The sequence below is a fragment of the Condylura cristata genome, unplaced genomic scaffold (assembly GCF_000260355.1).
Source record: "Condylura cristata isolate star-nosed mole 26May11 unplaced genomic scaffold, ConCri1.0 scaffold00031, whole genome shotgun sequence".
NCBI classification, from domain to species: Eukaryota; Metazoa; Chordata; class Mammalia; order Eulipotyphla; family Talpidae; genus Condylura; species Condylura cristata.
The window spans coordinates 13,112,903-13,133,912 of record NW_004567132.1 but is presented as its reverse complement, the minus strand read 5'-3'; the positions used below and the strand labels follow the sequence as shown (position 1 = coordinate 13,133,912).

Sequence of the window (21,010 nt, the reverse complement as noted above, 5' to 3'; positions counted from 1 at the left end):
GGCCCTGCACTTGGCATTTCCCTCTCCCCAGCTTCTTCCTTCCTTCTTCCAGCTTTCCTCTCCTTCCTCCTGGCCTTAGAACATTGCCCCCTAGCTGGCTGGAGTTCTAACATGGCCCCAGTCATCTTGTCCTAGTACCCACCAGCGTTATAGCCAAACCCTCCTCCTGAACAAAAAATCTGAGTTTGACTTTTGCCACTGTTCTGACTTCCTCAGTTACCAGTGTAGAAACAAACCAAGTCATTTGGCACTGGGTTACCCACCCTGCCCCTGCCTGTCAGGGAGATCCAATGCAGGTTGCCTAGCCCACCCCACTGACATGTGAACAATTTCACTCAATATAATAGATGATTATGAAATCATTGATTTTTAAGCTATAAAATGTAATGATTTGGGAAATCAGTTTGGTGGAATGTTGCTAGCATTTAAAAAATATTAAAGTATCAGTCCTCCCTTGAGGCACAGCATGGTTAAGGCACAGTATTTAGAAGCTAAAGCCACTTCAGCATGAGTTCAATCCCTACCCCAGAGGTGACCCACATGGCGCGGCAGACCTCTCCTGACCCCCCGCTGCTCCCCTCAGCAGTGTACTTTGTCGATCTGCCTGTTCTGCTCCCAACTCTGTCTCTGGTGAAGCATCTCACCGCCCCTGCACCTCTGGCCTGTACCCCAGTTTTGTATGCATAAATAAATAAATCTTTTTTAAAAATACTAAAATATAATAGAAATAGGGTATATTGCAAACTATAACAGAAAGGAATGCTACGTAAAACTTGTGAGTTATTGTTAGTATTGCATAATACTGTACAAGATGTAAATTGTACTTTTTTCCCTTGTAAATGATAATCAAAAAGTTATAGGAAATATGTCTACTGGCTCACTTTTTCCAACACACACACATACACCAAAAAAGCCAAAAAACATTTTCTGACATTGACTCTTGGTAATTCTGGTGCAAATTCAACAGAAATTTGTTACTGCTATCATTTTTAAGAAACCTACAGTTGGGTAGCTCCCCAAAAGGTATTTTCCACAACTGAAATATACATTAGGGTATGATAAGTGACATTCATAGTTAACATTGTGACCTGTGGAGGCTGGGCAACTGACCATCACCATACTATGGACTGCACTGTGGCTGCCAGAGAAGTCAGGGGCCCCTGCTACATCTCTACCATAAGTACACCAAAGCCCCTATTATCCCTACCCCCAAACACCTAGCTCTATGAGCCAGAGAGTGTAAGGAAGCAGGGAGACAAAATCTAAGAGGCAAATCTACGTAGTCTTTAAATTCTTTCATCTTGAAAACCTCACCACCCTTGGTACACCTGCACCTAGCAGAAGAGAATTTTGAAGAAATGCAAAGCAGCTTTAAATTATTTTCTATATGCCTCAATGTAGTAAGAATAATTTTTTTTCTAATCAAAGAACATACTTTAGATCACTGCATTTCTTCATACTGGATTTGCAAAAATCCTTATAGATTTTCTGGGTAAACTTTGTTTAAAAATTTTCTAATGCTCTTGATAACTATGGCCATATTGCATACTATGGCACTTGAATGAAAAGCTTTACTTTCTTATACTATAGCTTCCTTTACATCTGTTGCTTGAGAATTGTTTAGAGGATTAAATCTGGTGTTTGTAAGGTTCAGATTGTTCATGGAAATAAGATTATCCCCTTCTAAATACCTACACATTTTATAAATGAAAATGGGCTGCCACTATAGTCTTTATTTGGATGTATTAAATTATAAACCACAGATTTTTAAAAATTATTCTTCATTTAATTTTCCTTCTCTTAAAAACACTGAATATGAATTAGGACCAGCACACAATTTGTCAAATCCAGTGCAAAATGAAAATACAGCTCCTCTTACTCCAAACTTAAGAATTTCAAAATGGCGACAGAAGAACATTAAACTAAGCCAGAGCTCCGGGGTGCACTTAGGTCTCTTGCACATAAACCTAGGCATCAATCTTTTTGGCCTATTTTAAGGTGCAAGTTAAGATGCAAATGTTGTCTTAGTAAAAGTGTCAGCAGACTTTCTCTAAGGAGGGTCAGGCAGTACATATTTTGGGCTCTGAAGCCACTTGCAGGCTATGGGCCCAACCTCTGCCCTAGACAGTAAATTGCATTCAGTCTTCCTCATAACAAGCTGGAATAAAAATCTTTATATTATCTCCTGGTAGCTGAAGTTTTAGTTTACTTTGCTATTCATTATTTACTTTGCTATTTCCTGTTATTTAGTGCTGAGAATGTGGACTAGAAAAATTGTGTCTTGGGACCTATAAGGAGGCATTCTTTGTGACTTAATAAATATTTCATGGGCATTTGAAAGGAAAGTTTTTTTCTCTGTAGGGTATAGGATTTTACATGCACTTATTAAATCATTAACTGTTATTTATTATCTATTCAAAGAATTAACTATTCTTTGAACTCTTAAATACTCAGTGAAATGTCTTTTCAGATTCTATTGAGAAAATAATTTGGTATTCATACATAGTAGTCAAAGTAAATGTTGAAGCCTAAATATTGAAGCCCCTTCCATTCCTAGGAAAAATTTTACTTGCTCTTGGTATATTATTTTTTACTAGACTATTGTTTTAATGATATCTGATTTTGGATTTTAAACTCCAAATTGGTCAGAAGTTTTGTATCATCTTTGGTAGATATTAACGTCACTTACATGTTAACTTTCTAAAATAAATTGGGAAACTCTCCATGCTCTTTTCTTTAATTCTGAAAATTTCTACTCACTGAAGATCAGGTAAGACTTTCCATTAAAACCAACTGATCAGCAGACCTCTCCTGACCTGCCCGCTGCTCCCCTCAACAGTGTACTTCGTCAGTCTCCCTGTTCTGCTCCCCACTCTGTCTCTGGTGAAGCCTCTCACTGCCTCCTGTACCTCTGGCCTGTACCCCAGGTCAATATGCATAAATAAATAATTCTTAAAAAAAAAAAAAGCACAACAACTGATTCTTAACCAAAGAACATCTTTACAAGGGCATTTCGTTCCCCTCAATAATTCCAGATTCTATGAGGTGGGGGGGAAGGCAAAATATGAAAGATGAAAGACTGGGCATTTCATTTAAAGAGGTTTTTTTTTTTTAAGTCTCCATATTAGACTGTAATTGAACACTTTGGTTTAAAATTTAGGGATTTCTATCCCTCCTACTTCCCAGTGGGTGGACATGGGAGAAAAAGGAGTTTGTAAGTGAAAAAAAACCTTTTGGAGGATTGGGAGATGTAAATATAATAGAAGTAATTTTTGGTATCTTGCATAAAAATTTGACATTTTTCATGTACTCTTTTAAGATCCATTTTTAAAATTTTGTGGTTTTCTCTATAGCCTTATTGATAACATTAGGACCTTTTTTTTTTTTTATGGTGCCATTACTTATTTCTGTTTCTTTTATAAACCATTTTTTTCTTAAAGTTTACTTCCAACATATTTCCCATTTTGATTAAATATTTTGAAATTTTTTAAAATAAGGGTATGTGGATGGCATATATTTTTATGGCATATCTTTTTAATTTTTGTATGTCTGAGGAATCATACTTATAAAATTTTAATATCACATTTTACTCCAGACAACTTACTGAGGTTTTTTTTAGCATTTAATATATAAATTTAAATATTTTAATATAAAATTTAAATATCATTTACTCCAGAAAACTTACTGAGACTTTTTTGAGCATTTAATGTTGCAAACTAAAAAACAAATCTAATGCCATGCTCACTTTGCTTTATACTTGGGGGAGGGAGGGGGAAAATGGAAAGCTTATTTTTTTTTACTTTTTAAAGAGTGCAGATATTTCTATTTACTTTTATATTTTAGTAATTTATCTAAGATTATATAAATCGTGGGTTCTTTAAAAAAAAAAAAACAACCTTGAGGAGTTAATGGTTAGTCCTCTAGATGTGAAGACTCTACTTTTAGCTCAGGAAAATTAGATTTTATGATCATTTTTAACTTTATCTCTTTTAAATATTTCCTTATCTCTTAGAAAATTTTAAAGATATTATATAATCTGTTCCTAAACTTTATATTACTTATCTTTGATCTTACGATTTTTTAAAATATTTATTTATTTATACAGAACGGGGTACAAACCAGAGGTGCAGGGACGGTGAGAGGCTTCATCAGAGACAGAGTGGGGAGCAGAACAGGGAGACTGATGAAGTACACTGCTGAGGGGAGCAGTGCTGAGGAGAGGTCTGCCACACCATGTGGGTCACCTCCAGGGCAGGGATCAAACTCATGCTGAAGTGGCTTTAGCTTCTTAGTGCTGTGTTTTAACCCACTGTGTCACCAGGGAGGGCCTGATCTTGCCATTTTAATCTTGGTATTTGTTCTGCTTGAGTTCAAGGAAATGTTTGATTGAATGATTTTCTTACATCATTGTTCATTATTGTACAATATTTCATTTCTCCCCTCAGGCATAGTCCCTGTTTAAGAATAAGATTTTTTTTTTCAGAAGGCAAAAGTGTCTGCTTTATTTATTTATTTATGCATGTAAGAACTAAGGAACAGGCCAGAGGTGTGGGGAGTGAGAGGATTCACCAGAGACAGAGTGTGAAGCAGAACAGGCAGATCTACTGAAATACTAAGGGGAGCAGCAGATGAGACAGGAGAGGTCTGCTGACCATATGGGTCACCTCCCTGGCTGGGAATCAAACTTGTGCACTTTAACCCATCCTGCCATCAGAGAGGGCCCCTGATTTATTTTTTTAAATGTATTTATTATCATCCTTCATTTCTATACAAGGTATGATTTCCCTGTGAAATTCCCACCACCAATTCACCTCTGCACCATCACCATACTCCCTTGTGCATCTCACTCCTGTCCTGATCCTTCTCCCATCTCCTCCCCTACAGAATGTCTCTGATCTATAGTTGCATGATGATTTTGATTTTTGCCTTATTATAGTTACTTCTCCCCACCCCCAATTGCTTATTTGGTTCCTCTACATTCCTCCTATAAGTGAGACCATTCTACATTTTTCTTATTCTTTCTGGTTTATTTCACTGAGCATAATCCCCTTCTAACTCCATCCATGTTGTTGCAAATAATATGAGTTTATCCTTGTTGGTTGCTAAGTAATATTCCATTGTACAAATATACCACATCTTTTTGTTCAAGCCATCTATTTTTAGATGCTTATCTAAAGATAGCTTATCTATTGCTTCCATAGCTTATCTATTGTAAATTGTGCTGCAGTAAACGTAAGGGTGCAGGTGACCTTTTGAATTAATCTTTTTGTATCATTTTGGTAGATTCCTGGGAGAGGAATTGCTGAATCATTGTAAGTTCATTTTTAGTAGTTTGAGGAACCTCTACACAGCTTTCCACAGTGTTTTGAACAGTGTAAGAGAGTAAGGATAAGTTTTTTAAGTGTCTTTGAATGAATTTACTTTCTGCAATATTCAAAGTGGTGGTTATTGCTTCCAACAACTTTGACTATTCAAAAATGTCATATATTTTCTTTAAAACTTTCTTATTTTTCGGCCCTCCCTGGTGGCGCAGCGGGTTAAAGCACAGCACTAAGAAGTCAAAGCCACTTCCGCATGAGTTCGATCCCCGCCTGCCCCGGAGGTGACCACATGGCGTGGCAGACCTCTCCTGGCCCGCCCGCTGCTCCCCTCAGCAGTGTACTTCGTTGATCTGCCTGTTCTGCTCCCCACTCTGTCTCTGGTGAATCCTCTCACCCTCCGCATCTCTGGCCTGTACCCCAGTTCTGTATGAATAAATAAATAAATCTTTAAAAAAAAAAAAAAAAACCTTCTTATTTTTCACCTTATTTCTTCCTCCAGCCATACTTCTCTTGTTATCTAAAAGTTTGCTGAAAAGGCTAGTTAAATATCAATTTGCTAAAATGGCTTCAGTGGTCATTGCCACTTTTTTTTACAATAACGTATTTTAAAGTATTTTTTTAAATCATTCATTCACTTTTTGCATAGTTTCTTGAAGAAAATTAATCCCAATCATCTTTTAAAAGAAAAATTAATAACTGACTATGTCTTTCTATTTTCTTCACATGTAAGTGACTTCTTGGCTAAATATAAATTTGGTCATAAAATTATCTGTCAAAATTCTCTACCATTAAATGTTATAGGGACTTTGCAGCTAACCTGTGTATGTTTTTCTCCCCCTCATAAAATTCTTTTGTTTTTGAAATTAAAATTTTCACCTGAGGTTTTTAAGTATTAGTCTCTTTGAATTAATTAATTTTTATCTCTACTTAATGAACCTATTCAATTAGGATTTTTCTTAAATCTATAAAGTCCTCTTATATTAAATTTCCAAGATTTCTTTTAAAAATATTGCCATTCTTTAGCAATCCAAATTTTCTGACAATATTAGAATTCTATTTTTGTCATTCATTATTTATTATCTTCTCTCTCATCACTTTCATCTAACTCATTTCCTACCCAAACATTCTTTATTTCACTTTCTGCCATGTCAATTCTGCTCTGTATAAAACATACAGTGCTAAAATTGACCTGGTCTGTTGAAATTCCTTCCATAAATTTGTGTTTCCTCCATCTATAAACTTTTGTTTAATCACTTACTTGAAGTCACTAAATTTTTGTAGACCTAATTTTCATCTTTGAAAAATTAGGGAAAATGTAACTAAAAAAAACTTGAAAAATATGGGAAGATGTAACTAAATCTGGTATCTGCTTTCCAATATTAGGTGACAGACAAAAAAATTTTGCATTGTCTCACCCATGCTAGATGTTGCATTGGATTACACTCACAGATTTCTTTAGGGAAATTAATCCTGGGGAAAGAAGCCTGTCTTGAAGGCTAAAGTAAGCTTATGTTACTGTCCCATCAATTAGGGGAGAGTGGAGAATGGAATAGAGACTAACCTTTTGCCAAAAGGAACGTCATCCCTGCAAGAGTTGTGTGTTTGTTTTGGACATGACTACTCCAATTCCAGGTTGCTGTCTGGAATGGGGTTTTTTGTTTGTTTCTTTCTTTTTTCTTTTTCAACCTAGTCTCTACTTCATTCCTGATCCTTGTTGTATCCACATAATAAATACAAAACTCTGTCAATTCCCTGGAATCACAGGCTTTGTGGGGAGTACTCTGCAGTGCTGTACAGAATAACTGTCAAAATGATGCCTAGTTTTCATGAGCTTCTCTCTTGTGGCTTCGTTTCTTCTTTGACTATCCAGTGCAGCTGTTTCTGTATGATGCTGAAGCACAATGGTAAGTAGAGTTTTCATCCCTCTTACATCCTCTTTACTTCAAATTCCTTTCTACATTTGGGATTGTTCTTGGGACTCCTCCAGAGTCTTTCTCTACATATTTTTTACAGCTTGCAGATAGACCCTAGCTGACTTCTTTCAAATAGGATTGCAAATAGACCCTTGCTGACCTCTTTCAAATTCAGTCCATCTGCTTTGCTTCCACTGGAATTTTATACAAATGTGTTGCATATCATTGTTACTGTCCTTGGTCTTTGGACCTGGTGAAGACTTCCCTCAAATGCCTCATTAAGACTTTCTCTCTTGGGGGGAGGTTAGGTTTATATGCTAGTGGGGGGACATGATGAAGGAGGAATTATCCATGTTCAGCTTCATTTTCAAAAGTCATAAATGCATTTTATTTCCTTTCTTCTATCCCACTAAATCCTTCAACTCATTAAATTTCAGCTTCTGTACTTATAATTCCTTAAGATAGTACTTTCAAAAGTCACCAAAGTCTTTATTTCTGATAAAGTATATGTCCTTGTTCATGTTGCTGGATATATAAATACATATGCATAAATACAAAAGATAATATCAATTGATATTCAAAATCAGCAAACTGATTTTGAAATGTTTGCAGGATCATTTTGTGCTTATAAAAATTAGTAATCATAATATTCAATATTTATTAAGTACTTACGCAGCAGCAGGCACGATGCTGAGCATTTTACAATTAATTGCCATTTAATAATAATAATAACTAGACCTTAATGAGCACTGCCTATGTGTTTATAAGACTGTTCTGGGCACAACCACCTATTGTGTGCCCAGATAGTACTATTGATTTCCTTTTTATGGTTGAGAAAACTGAGATGCTTTCAAGAGTAAAACAGGAAGCTAATAACAAGAAGTATCTTGAGTTAACAAGAAGTAGCTTGCTCAAAGACACACAGCTGACTCACATGGCTTGATACAAAAGATGGCTGGATCACGATGTGGTATAACCACATATGGAGTATTATATAACCACTAAAATATGAAATGCAGTAATCTTCTGCAAAATGGAAGAAAATTAAGAGAAAGAGGATATAAAAAGCCTTAAATTGGAGGTAGTCCCAACTTCATTCTTTTATGTATGGCTTTCCAATTTTCCCAGAAACATTTATCAAAGACACTGTTCTTTCCCAGTTTTAGGGTAATAGCTGCTTTATCATAGGTCTGGTGCTAGAATATATGTATATTTATTTCTAGGCTTTCAACTCTACTTATCATCTATTTTTCTGCCAATATCATATTGTTTTTAGTACTATTGCTTTATAGTAACATTTGAAGTCTGATAATGTGACACCTCCATTTCTTTTTTTTTTTTTTCCTCAGGGTAGCTTTAGCAATTTGAGACTAAACTTGAGTTTTTAACACCTATGTACCACTACCTCCTTGTGGTTAGGAAATGCACACTATGAAATTACAACTCATAGTGTTCAGTGCTACAATAAGTGCTAAAGGAATTTGAAAACAGGCAGCTCTTCCTGCCTTATGTCTATGCAAGTATCTTTTACTTTTCTATCCACTTTCTAATAAAACTGTTCTTTAAATATATATGTGTGTGTGTGTGTGTGTATGTGTGTGTGTGTATAATAAAAGAATTTTTACAACAGGTAGGTAGGTGGGAATGGGAATACCAGGAAAGATTTTAAAATTGTGCTCTTAAAATGGAATCAGGGGCCCACCCTGGTGGCACAGTGAGTTAAAGCACAGCACTAAGAAGCTAATGCCACTTCAGCATGAGTTTGATGCTCACCCCAGAGGTGACCCACATGGTGCGGCAGACCTCTCCTGACCCACCTGCTGCTCCCCTCAGCAGTGTACTTCATCAGTCAGCCCGCTCTGCTCCCCACTCTGTCTCTGGTGATCCTCTCACCAACCCCATACCTCTGGCCTGTATCCCAATTCTGTATGTATGAATAAATAAATCTTAAAAAAATGGAATCAGGAGTGTGCTGAACTGACTGTCCATTCTAATGCAGTAAACTGTAAGGTGCTTTCTCAGTTTGACCTCTAATCCTCTCCCCTTTTATTTCTTTGACATTATCATTTGTGACAGTTCATATGCAGGATGATCATATAATTTAAAATCCAAACTGAGATGCTTTCAAGAGTAAAATAGGAAGCTATTAATAATTCCACTGAGAAACATGTTTACTTATTTATGGTTAGATTATAGCTGCCCAGTGCCATTTCTTTTTACCTCACATTGTTTATTGTTGTGACTAGTGTACAGTCACGTTTAAGATCCTTTACTTTTACTTGCTATGTAATACTACAAACTGGATGACTATGATTTCAATCATAATCCTTTTGTTACCAAAATGTTAGGGAAACCCTGTTCTAGGTGGTTCCTACAGGTACTTATTAGACTTGTACATGGTAGAGTATCAAGGTTGGAGGAAGAAAGATAAGGCTACTGCAAGAGACTCAAAGGACAAACACTGAAGATTGTTTTTCTCTTTCTCTTGATAGTGGAATCCTTTTCATGGGATATGAACTGTGACAGAGCTGAGGAATTCTGAGCAAGGAAGGGATTTTGAATGAAGATGTAATGCAGAGAACTGATAGTTGTTGATTTTTTTTTTGTATCATGGAAAGCACCCTCAGCTAATGATAGGAGCAGATCAATTATTAGTAATCATGTCAAAGGGAAAGAGGGCATCCACTTTTGTAAAGGTGGGGCAGGTAATGAAGGACATAAAAATAAAAGCAGGAAAGGGCATGGGTTGGTGGAGAGAACTGTACAATCTAGTTTTGTTGGAAATTACAAGGATGTGGGATGGGATAAGCCATGAAGTCCTGGAAATGTATACTAGCTTGAACAATAAAATTCTTGGATACTTTGCTAAGGAGTTTACATATTATCCTAAAAGCATTTTAGAAGTGTTACAGTTACAGAGAAGATAAAATGATGTCAAGACTGTATTTCTGTTCTAAAAAGATCAATCTGTTAACAAGATTGAGAACACAGTTGGGAGAAAGTGTAAAGAAAGAAGATAAAGAGAGCAAGTTAGAGCATGCTTGAGTAAACTGAGTGAAAAACAGTAAAGACAGGAACTAATGCAGTGATAGGGCAGAAAATGAGGCATTCAGAGGAGAAACATGGGAACAGTACTCTAAGGCCGGCAGGATGAGAAAGAGGCTCACTTCCAGATATTTAAGTGGCTAGGTTGATAGAGGAGGAAACAATTTTAGGGGAAAACATCTGTTGATCTTCCACTGAAATTCTCTTTCCTTATCTCAGTGGTCCAGCTCTTTACTGGTTCTCTTCTGTCCTGGCAACTTCTTAGCTCTATTTAATGGAGTTTCTTCAATCGATGTCTATAAACTTCACTTCTTTTGATATTTTTATAATTCTGATTTTTCTTGATATTATCTCTACATTATTTATTATAATTATCCACATTTTACCTACTACCCTTGGGCTAAGAACACTCAAGTGTCTATTTTCAGTTCCAGGGTATAAATCCAACTGCCTACTCAACATGTCCACCCAAATGTTTCACATGCCCAGACCTAACACATCCACACTGAACTCCTCTTTCTAAAACCTACTCTCTACCTTTGCAGCTCTTTGCTCTCCTACTCACTCACCCCCAACTGGCTCAAGTCCTGATGCTGCTCTCCATAAAAAAGCTCTCAATTTCCTTTCTTCTTTTTTCATCATTTCCACTACCAGAATAAATGACATATATATTTTATTGATGCTTATTCCTATAATCACATGCACATATATGCTTGCCACCTTTGCCTTAAATTCCTTTAGTCCCACAACCTATTGCTAATATGAGAAAGTCCATTTTCTTCTCCTTGTCATGTTTATGTCACATAGTATGGGTCACTTTGCTTTCCTATAAGTTGCTTCTTTGCCAATTGATCAAGTTCCAGATTCAAAGTTACCTCTTATAGAAAGCTTCCTAAACCTCCCTGATTTCAGTCAAAATTATTTCACCAATTTTCTTTCCCTTGCAGTTTGTCTCTTTTGTTAAATTGTGAATTTCCTGGCTACCAGGGACATATTGTATGCATTTCATAAATCTGAAAATTTAGCAGTTTTTGATACATTTTAAGTTGAATCAATTTATTCCTTATCTTAATACTACAGTCCTGCTTGAAGATGATGCCTTTTGTTAAAAGACTGCACCTCCCCACCCCCCGGCTCTCCTGGTGGCACAGCGGGTTAAAGCACAGCACTGAGAATCTAAAGCTGCTTCCACATGAGTTCGATTTCCACCTGCCTTGGAGGTGACCACATGGTGTGGCAGACCTCTCCTGACCCCCCCGCTGCTCCCCTCAGCAATGTACTTCGTCGATCTGCCTGTTCTGTTCCCCACTCTGTCTCTGGTGAAGCCTCTCTCCGCCCCTGAGCCTCTGGCCTGTACCCCAGTTCTGTATGCACAAAATAAATAAATCTTTAGAAAAAAAAGACTGCACCCCCTTTCTCTGGGGCTAATTACCACCACCTCAACCACCATCTCCACTGTAGTCACCGCTGTGATAACCACCACTATGGTACTCACATACCAAATGCCTCATAGAGGTTTTAATCCAACATTATTTAATCTTTCCAATACTTCTTAATATCTATTTTATTGATGAGAAGACTGAGGTTTAGGGAGGCTAAGTAGTTTTTCTGAGGTTAGAAAGTTTAGTGAAAGGCCATATTGGTATTTGAAATCAGAGATGCCTGGTTCCAAAGTTGGGTCTTTTAACACCAAAGCTGGATCTCTCTCTCCCGCTCTCTTTTTTCCTAAAGACTTATGAACTCATAGAAGAGCTGAGGTACAGGCCAGAGGTATGGGAGGTGAGAGGACCGACCAGAGACAGAGTGGGAAACAGACAGGCAGATGACTAAAGTACACTGTCAAGGGTGAAACAGGAGAGGTGTTTGAGCATCAATTCATTCCTGAGGCACTGGGGCACATTTCATGTAAGAGTTGTGACAGAAAGAAAGCAAAGGATGGTCTTAATCAACACCATGGCTTACATATGTATGCATGTGTGGTAGGACCTGTGATGCTCATGGGCATCTGTGACCTTTGCTCTTCCTCCTCCATCTCATGTTGGCTTCTCCTACCACCATCTAAATTAAGCAATCAACTGACATCCAGTTCTTTGGTGTCTGCTGTTTAACCTCCATTTTCACCTGAGAAAATAAAGGCCATCGTTCCTGTCTTCCTATTCACTATCAAGGCTTATTGTGGGAGGGAGAGCACTAAATCAGAATCACAGGAGAAGCTTTTCCAAAATAACTTGACTGCCTTGACCTTTGGATCTGGAACTTGAATATTGGACAGCTGATCTGACCCCTGGTTGAGAAATCTGCTAGAGCATATTAATTTCTAAGGTTTGTAGCTTCTACTGGCCCTCTTAACACTAAAACCTCTCCACTTCTTCCTCTAGATGGATATGTCTCCCGCATATATATAATTTGGGGGTGCTTTGCCAGGGTGGTGGTATCTTACAGGAAGGCATTAAGAAAAAAAGTAGAGAGGCACTAATTTACTGGATAGCACAATGACCAGAAAGGTGAATGGCACTTACAAAGTAAGGATTGGAAATGCTAAACATCCTATAGTTCCTCACAATGAAAAACTGACCTAATAAAAATGCCAGCCACACCCCCATAGAGAAACATATATAGTTGGAGATAGTTACTCTTGAATCAGTCTTTGAATCAGCCTCAGCACATCCTGTCAACTGCTGTGCTGTTCCAGGGCTGAGCTCCCCTCAATTTCCCCATGTTCCACAAACTATGGAAACAAAGGTTTTCACTTTCAAATACACTCATTTTATATTTAAGTGGCAGGGAAGCTTGTTTAAACTCCATTTCTTCCTTCCAACTTAATTAATTCTACCCCCTACCCACTCTAACATACATGTGACATCTCAAGTACATGTATCATGGGGAAAGGAGAAAAAGAACAGGAGCCATCACTGCCTCGTAGATTTCTTTGAATTCTTATGTCAGACAATAGTTTCAGGTTGATGAATGTATCTAAGACCTGGCTCAAAACAAAACTTTTTCCAGAACTAATCTCCTTACTCCCTCTCTAAATGACTACTCCTTTCTTGCTTTTTCATGCCAAAGCAGCATGTAAGTTTGCTATAGAGGCTTTCTAGTGCCCACCCATATTTGGCTTTACTTTCCTTTTAGGTATATGGGAAGATGCCATTTGTTTCTTTCTATAGGGTGAGGCCAACTGACTAGTTCTGACCAATGAGTCATGAGTCACTGTCAGCTGAAGCATTTCACTGCCAGTGAGCTGTCCTCAGCATTCTCTCCTCATACAGATGTGATAGTGGAAGCTGGTGTAAGAGTATCTACCAATCTGGGTCCCAGAACAGCAACCATGAGCACAGCCCCTGCTGTTTTCCATCAGACATGTCAACAGGCAGAAATGATAAATTCATGATTAGGTTTTCTACTCTTATTGTCAGAATTATTTGTTATCTCAGCATAACCTGACCTACCCTGATTAACCTGTTGTTGTTTTGCATGTTTCAATTCTTTCTATCTTTGTGTAGAAAGCATAAGTTAGAGAAGCTTAGGTTTTGCCACTTAAGAGTGACCTTGACCACTAACCTTTCTAAACCTCAATTTCCTCATGTGGCAAATTGTGATCACAACAGCACCAACCGTTATATGATCATAAAATTCTTCATGGAATCATACAGGCAATGTGTTTACCACAGTGCCTGGTAAGTAGCAAGGACTTAGTATGTTACTTACTATATCATCTTCTGTTGTTGATTACAAATTGACTTCACTTAGCCCTTCCCCAAATCCTCCAAGAGTCTTTAGCTCTGTCTGCCTGAAGCCCTACTGTCCTTCCTAAAGAGCAAGTAATCTGGAGCTGTTTCTTACTTCTTTTACATTCCTTGCAGCTCCCCAAACAGGACATTGTTTGCAACAGGCACTGTGTTATCCATGTGTTTCATGGAGCACACACTTGTGATTGGAATTGAGAACATATTTATGCCAAATGAGTGAAAGAGTCAGCTCAGCCAAATCAAAGAAATAGAATTACTTTTTTTTTTTTTTCTCAGTGCAAACCTGGCATGTCTTGGAAACATGTCAGGAAATGTTCAAATGCCCACTTTGTCTTTTGTTGCTGAGTATTCACTGGGAGAGGCAGAATGCAGTCTCCTGGCCACATATCAAGAATAAACACACAATCTAAATTAGCATAAAACAAATCCCGTTTGCATTATGTGACAGCCAAGTCTTGTTATTGATGCCAGAGTTTGTTCCTGGACCACTGGGAGTCCTTCAGCACTTGGAGATAATTGCAGGTTATCTTAGGACGGGTGCCTTCCTCCAACATTCCTGGATACTATTCTCAGATTGACACTGAGTTTTACCAGGTCTCCACAGCTAAGGAAACTGAAGATAATTACTTGGCTGATCCAGACAGAAATACAAAGCACTTATGCCTTCTTATTTTTATTTTTGACACACACATCAAATTTTCCAGTTGTAGACAGTTCTACCAACTATTCCCTAGTCTAGTAAGTCTTCTCTATACCTAGAGCCTAGTTGGAGGAACTTTGAAAGCCAACCATAAAATCTATTTCAAAAGTAAGAAAGGCTGAGGGTAGTATGTTCTCTGGAAGGGAGAGGGAAAGGAAAGAAAAAACTATTCCTAGTTCCTGAGAATCTTTATGTTTTTCATTATAATTGATTTTTAAGAATTGTCTTGGAGTTATTATGACATTTTCAAGGTTTTTCTGAGGAATTCTTTTTTCCTTATTCATAGCAAATTTTGCATTTTCCTTTCGTGAAGCTCTCTTTCAAAGTATTTCTAAAAACAAGCTACATCTGTGTCTTCAACACATTTAAAAAGTTGAATCTCTTTTCCATGAGATTCAGTCTGAACAGATTAGTAATTTATTGAACCTTTAAGTACATCATAAGCATGTGTCCTGAACACAGAATATCATATCAGTTAATCTCTCAGTGCTTTGAAGCAACTCTGTGGACTGCCGGGTGTTTGTGTTCCTGAAATCTTTAATAAACTACAACTGAGTTAACAGCATAGCCGTAGCTTTTTGATAGAATACTCTTAGTTGTTTTATGTGCCTTTATTTACTGAAACTCTAATGCAGGGATTTTTTAATTCCTGGAATCCACCCAGGTGCTCTAATTGCACTTCCATGTATTCCTCATTCTATCCAACTCTACAGGCAGGGAGTGGAACTAGCTGGGGTGGGAGTTAGAAACCGACACTGCACCAGCTCCATCATGAGCTAATCCAAGATCCTTGGGCAGGTCTCTCAATAGAGTAGGTCATACAAAGGCTTAACTGTGCATTTAGGACAGTAGAGCTTGTCCTAGTTACCAAGCAAGGTTGTTGCAGGGAGAGGTTATGAGATGGTATTAGTGTTGAGAGAGCCTAGTTCTGACTCTAGAAGTTTCTTTTGTAAGTTAGTAGTTGGTACCCAGAAGTGAGGCGAGGTTCCCAGCCTAATGACATAAAAAATATGTTCAATGACTGTCTTCCTGAAGTAAAATATGGAGAGTATATAACATCACCAACTTGGGGGTTATCCAAGAGGGTGCTAGGGTTGGAACTCTGGGTGAGTGGCAAAATGAGGTCCTTTTTGTGCGAGGGGAAAAAAGAAAGAGAAAATTGGTCCTGAGCCAAAAGGAAGTAGCAGAGGGAGGACTCTGGGGGTTCTACTGGAAAGGAGTACATGATGAGTCCTTGGATGCCTTTACAAATATGAGGATTTATTAGGTGACAGACTGTGGTGTGGTTTGGTTTATAAATAAGCTACTCAGTGCTACTGTCTCCCTTCAGGCCACAGTGTCCTCCACTCCTGCTCTTAACCCACCATTTTACTTTTGAGGTCTTAAGGGCACACATGAATATAACAGGCTCATGATGGAAATCCATGTTATTGACTACTAGTTCTATATGAAACAGAGCAATATATGATTCATAAATATGTACCATAATATCAGAAGAGCCCTGCCAGAGAAAAGCCCTAAGAGAGCCCTTCAAGTGTGTCCATGGGATGGTCACTGGGGTGCATTAATCTTAGAAACTTAAAGGAGTTAGCTGCTCCTTGATTGTTTTTCTCTAGATAGAAGCCTTCTAAGTCTGATTGAATTTCCAGCAATCTGCTTTTCCCAACTATAACCAGAAAAGCATGTTTAAATGAACATGAAATTCCATCAGTCTAAAGCCTTGTTCACTGCAGTCCACCAACCCTGTCACCAAACCCACTAACCATGCCCTATTGTGTTACTGTGGTATTCTAGGTTATCATTATGAAGTCTTTGCTTCTGCTTGAGAAAACATGACGTTCCATTAAATGTATAATCTGGGTTCATGCCAGGCCAGGGGTGCATCCTGCTGAAAATTGAAATGAGCTGAAATTTAATGTCATGGAAAAGAAAAGAACCATACACCAGGAAAAAGGAAGCTGAGGGTTGGGGAGAAGGGTGAATTCAGTGCCCTGTGATCATTTGGTTTCGGCCTGTAGATAGTGTCTGCCAGCCAAAGGACCTTAGAAGCCCAAGGAAAAAACAAGTCAGCATTCTTTCCCTCCTCACCATGCTATGGCTGGTGCTAGACAGCACTGTCTGAGGAGGTTCTTTCTAGGACAGAACACCATGTCTTTAGGGACCTCCAAGGTCATCTTTGCCATCACTATCTCTTGGCACACCTCCAGCTCTGGATTCAACATTCATAAGGAATGAGCTTGGATGGAGATAACAAGTGAGGGGACAGTGTGCCCTGCACACTGAGTTTAGTGAGTTTTTCATTCAGTCCCCAAATATCCCTCTCTTCAATGTGACAACTAATGGAAGTCAGAAGAATCTACCGAGATGGAAAAATAGGTGGTTATAGAGGCTTCACATCATTTTTCCAGGAGCATAATTGGGTATTCAATATTCTTCAAAGGATCCTAAAGGTGCATTTAGAAATTTACTCCCAGGTTAAAGAGAAAAGCAGCATCACCATCTATAATCGCCAGCTTGGAGCTCAGAGCATTGGCTAGAGGCCTGCCTCACACTTCAAATGTTATTTTTTTTTTTAAACTCAGAGTAACTTATTTTGTTGAATATAGAAGTAACATATATTCACTGTAAAAATATTATGAATATTCAAAAAAATTTTAAAAATGTAAAAGCCCTGTCTTACAGAGAGAAATACTATCACACATTGCGTAGATACACAGACAGGTGTGTGTTTAGTTGTTTTTTCTTTTTACAGTGGAGAATCATAATGCACATAGTATTTGGTATGTACATGCCTAGTAATTGTATGTCCATATATGAGTACATTATGAGCATTAAATATTTGTCCTAAAATGTCTGACAAATGCCCCTACTATGCATATTCAGTACTATCCATATGTCGCCTTAGTTCATAAATCCCTGCTGTTGGATTGTTAGGTAACTTTTGGCTTGATTATAACCAACAGCACTGTAATGAATGTACAGATAGGCACTTCCTGATGATGATCTTGAGTATTATCTGTAGGATATAGAATTTCTGGTTGGAAAAAATAGAACCCCATTTTAAAAAGCATTTGATCCATGCTGCCATACCCTCTTCTTGTCAAGCCACATGTGGCTATTTAAATTTAAAATCACTAAGCTTAAATAAACTTAAGTAAAAAGCTCACCTTCTTGATTGTTAGTCATATTTCAAGTACTCAGTAGTCACATGAAGATAGTAGCTACCATACTATTATCATAGAAATTTGAAGTGGACAGAAATTTCTATTGGGCATTGCAAGTCGAGAAAGACTATACAAATTTGTATTTTAGGATACAGCAGCATTTACTGCGTATAGTTGGCCAATACTGAATATTGTAGATCTTTAAAAATCTTTGCCAGCTTAACAAATATATCTTGTTTGATTGTTTAATTTCTTTATGACTAGTGAAGTTGAACATTTTTGTTTAATGAAATTCATGTGTGATTTTTTGAGAGTGAATTACATAGTGAACCCACTTTTCTATTGGGATTGTTTTTTTAAAACCACAGTTTATGTATTAAAATCATTCTTTAAAGGGTAATTTGTTGTAAGAGTTTTTGAAACATCTTTTCATGTATGACATTTTTCATCAGAGAAATGTAAACTTGTAATGTATTTAAATCCTAAATAGTTTTCTTTATTGTTCCTGCCCCATTTTAAAAGCTCTAAACCTAAGATCACAGTAATATTCATCTAAGTCTTCTTTTAGTTCTCTCATCATTTCATTTTAAACATTTAAATTCCTAATTCTCCTGGAATTTACTTTGGTGTGTGGTATAAAATATGCATCTAATCTTTTCCATTTCTCATGTTACCACTTGCCCAGAAATCACTTTTAAAAATAACAAATAACTCCCTTGACTTGAACTCCCACTAAATGCTTACATGTCCTGGGATCTATTTCTAGACTTCCTATTCTGTCCACCTATTCTTTGATCTTTACCATCTTGTTTTTCTTTATGAATTTACCTTATACTGTATTTTAATATTTGGAGGACTTGGTATTTTCATTATTTATTCCTAAAAATCTTTAAGTTCTTTTCTAAATCAGTTTTCCCCTCTAAGATAAACCTAAAATAATTTTTGCTAAATTCCACCAAATTCTTTCAGAACCTTGACTTAAAAATTGAATTCAAATTAATATGGGAGAAGGATGATCTCTAATCATTGAATTATCCATTCCAGGGCATGGTGCTTTCCTTCACTTTCTTTTTTAATTCTTTTTGTTTGTCTTTCTGATATAGTCGTTTTGTTTTGTTTGGGGCAGGGAGGTGAGGTGCACAAGAGGAGTAACTGACTATTTTCTGACAATGTCTTTGAACTATGAGCTAGTATTCCCAGACTCTAGAAGTAACAAAAGAAATTCCATTTCTTAGCATTGAAATAATTTTCAGTATCCACCTTCTCATAAATCTGCAAGAAAGAGGTCTCACTTTTCATCCCAAGAATCTGGGAGTTCAAAACAACCTTTACGGAAAAACCAAACTCCAGGGGCAACTGCAAAGCACATTTTATGTCTAGCTGGCCAGTTTATTTTGCAGGACTCTTTTTTCCAACTCCCAAATACTTTTCCAGTCTGTGAAATTCATCTCCCGTCCGCGGTAACAGCAAGTCCTCTCCTGGCACGGAGAAGCTCACAGTTTTAATGGGCAGGGACATTTCTGAGGGGCTTTTTACTGTGGAAGATGGTTTTGAGTCGATAGCATGCTGCTTCTTTGAATGACTGAGGCTTGGCAAATCTAAGGGGATTTGGAAGTGTTTTATTGTTCAGCATTCAGCTCTCCCTTGAACTCAGTCCTGAAGCACGACCACTATCCGTTTCTGTAAGGAAACCGGCTCTCCTGCACCTCCCTGGTAGCCCACCAGAATCGAAAAGCCAAGAACTTGAATTCGCCTACACCAGGATTTCTCAAGCCGAGGGGGTAGGGGAATTTACCCGCATGGGGCTTTTGGCAGTATCTAGAGACTTTTTGGGTGGTCACCACAGCAAGACTGGAGTGGGTTGGAGGGGTCTGGTGTCTACAGCGGGGAGGCAAAGGCAGCCCCACAACAAAGAATTCCTTCGCCTCAAGCGTAGTAGTGCCCAGATTGAGAAATCCACCTAACATTTTCAAAGTGCCCAGTCGGCGTGCATTACCTTATTAGAAAACAAAGGTGTTGCATTACATAGGACCGTTTGGAGTTTTTAATGACACGATTCGCTTTTAAACGCTCACGCCTCTTGAGACTTAACTTTTTAAGTTTTGCCTCTCCTAAGCAAGCCTTTTCCACCAAGGTTTCTAAAGCAAAGGCAAAGGGTTCAGAGAAACGTAGTAGATCGACAGCATCCTCACACTCCCGGGTCACAGAAAGCAAGTCGGAAAAGAAGTCCGTCCACCCAACAGGCAGGGGTGCTTCCTCTGCGTGTTTGGCAGTGGAAAGGGTGGGGAGACACGCTCCCCTGACAAAGGCTGGCGCCGCGGGCACCTCCAGGGGTCTCTTTCGATCCCAGGAGAGAGGCAAGCCTGTCCCAAAAGCGACCTGCCAACAAGCCCAGCCCGGGAAGGAAGCATCACCAGATTAGCCTGGGATGGAACAACTCTTGGCACTTACTTGTCCAGAATGAAGTAGAGGTCAAATCCCCCGTAGCAGGCTGGTCCCCCTTCTTCCCTGCGACCTCCTTGCCCCGCGCAGATGAGCACGAAAGTGGCCAAAGAGAGACACTTGAAGCCAATGCGGAGGGCTTTCTGCTCCACGGTGGCCATGACCTATACAGCCCAGGGAGAGGGTAGGGTCCTCTCCTTCCCACGCTCCTCGAAATCGCCGGGACCCTCAGGGACACGCCATCCGAGGCGCCCTCCTCCCCGGCCCTTTATTCCCCTTCGATCTCCCGAAACTCCCCGGAAGCAATTGTCCGAAAGAGTTCAAGGTTTTCCTTCGGGTTTCCGCTTCGATTTTGTTTCTGGGTTTCAAGTTTCACGAATCCCAATACTATACTCCGCTTTTTTAAAGGGGCTGCTCCAGACTCCGACTCGCGCGCCGCTCTCGAGGCTGCGCTGAGGTTTTGCAGTTTGAAGCAGTTCTGTCCTGACGGTTCTTTGTCCCAGATTTCAAATCTTAGGGGGTGGGTTTCCAAATTGTTCTTGGTGGAGGGAGTGCTGTGCCTCTTCTCCCTCCTCTTTGCCCCCCTTTCTCCTTTTGATGCTGGAAGAAAGTTCAAATGGTGCCCCCTTGTGGCCGAAGACGGTGAAAGCGCTCTTGGATTTAACTGGGGAGTGTG

The 21,010-nt window shown here is 38.6% G+C and overlaps 1 protein-coding gene across 1 annotated transcript in view; it reads right to left on the bottom strand.

Annotated features, from left to right (window-relative positions):
• The window catches only part of ANTXR1 (anthrax toxin receptor 1), a 206,992-nt gene extending 186,106 nt beyond the window's left edge, over nucleotides 1–20,886 (bottom strand). The window contains exon 1 of the mRNA XM_004691474.2: nucleotides 20,344–20,886. Within this exon, the coding sequence (XP_004691531.1) occupies nucleotides 20,344–20,495 (152 nt within the window). The 5' untranslated portion in view covers nucleotides 20,496–20,886. The remainder of the gene's footprint in view (nucleotides 1–20,343) is intronic.
• Between the last annotated feature and the right edge of the window lie 124 nt (nucleotides 20,887–21,010).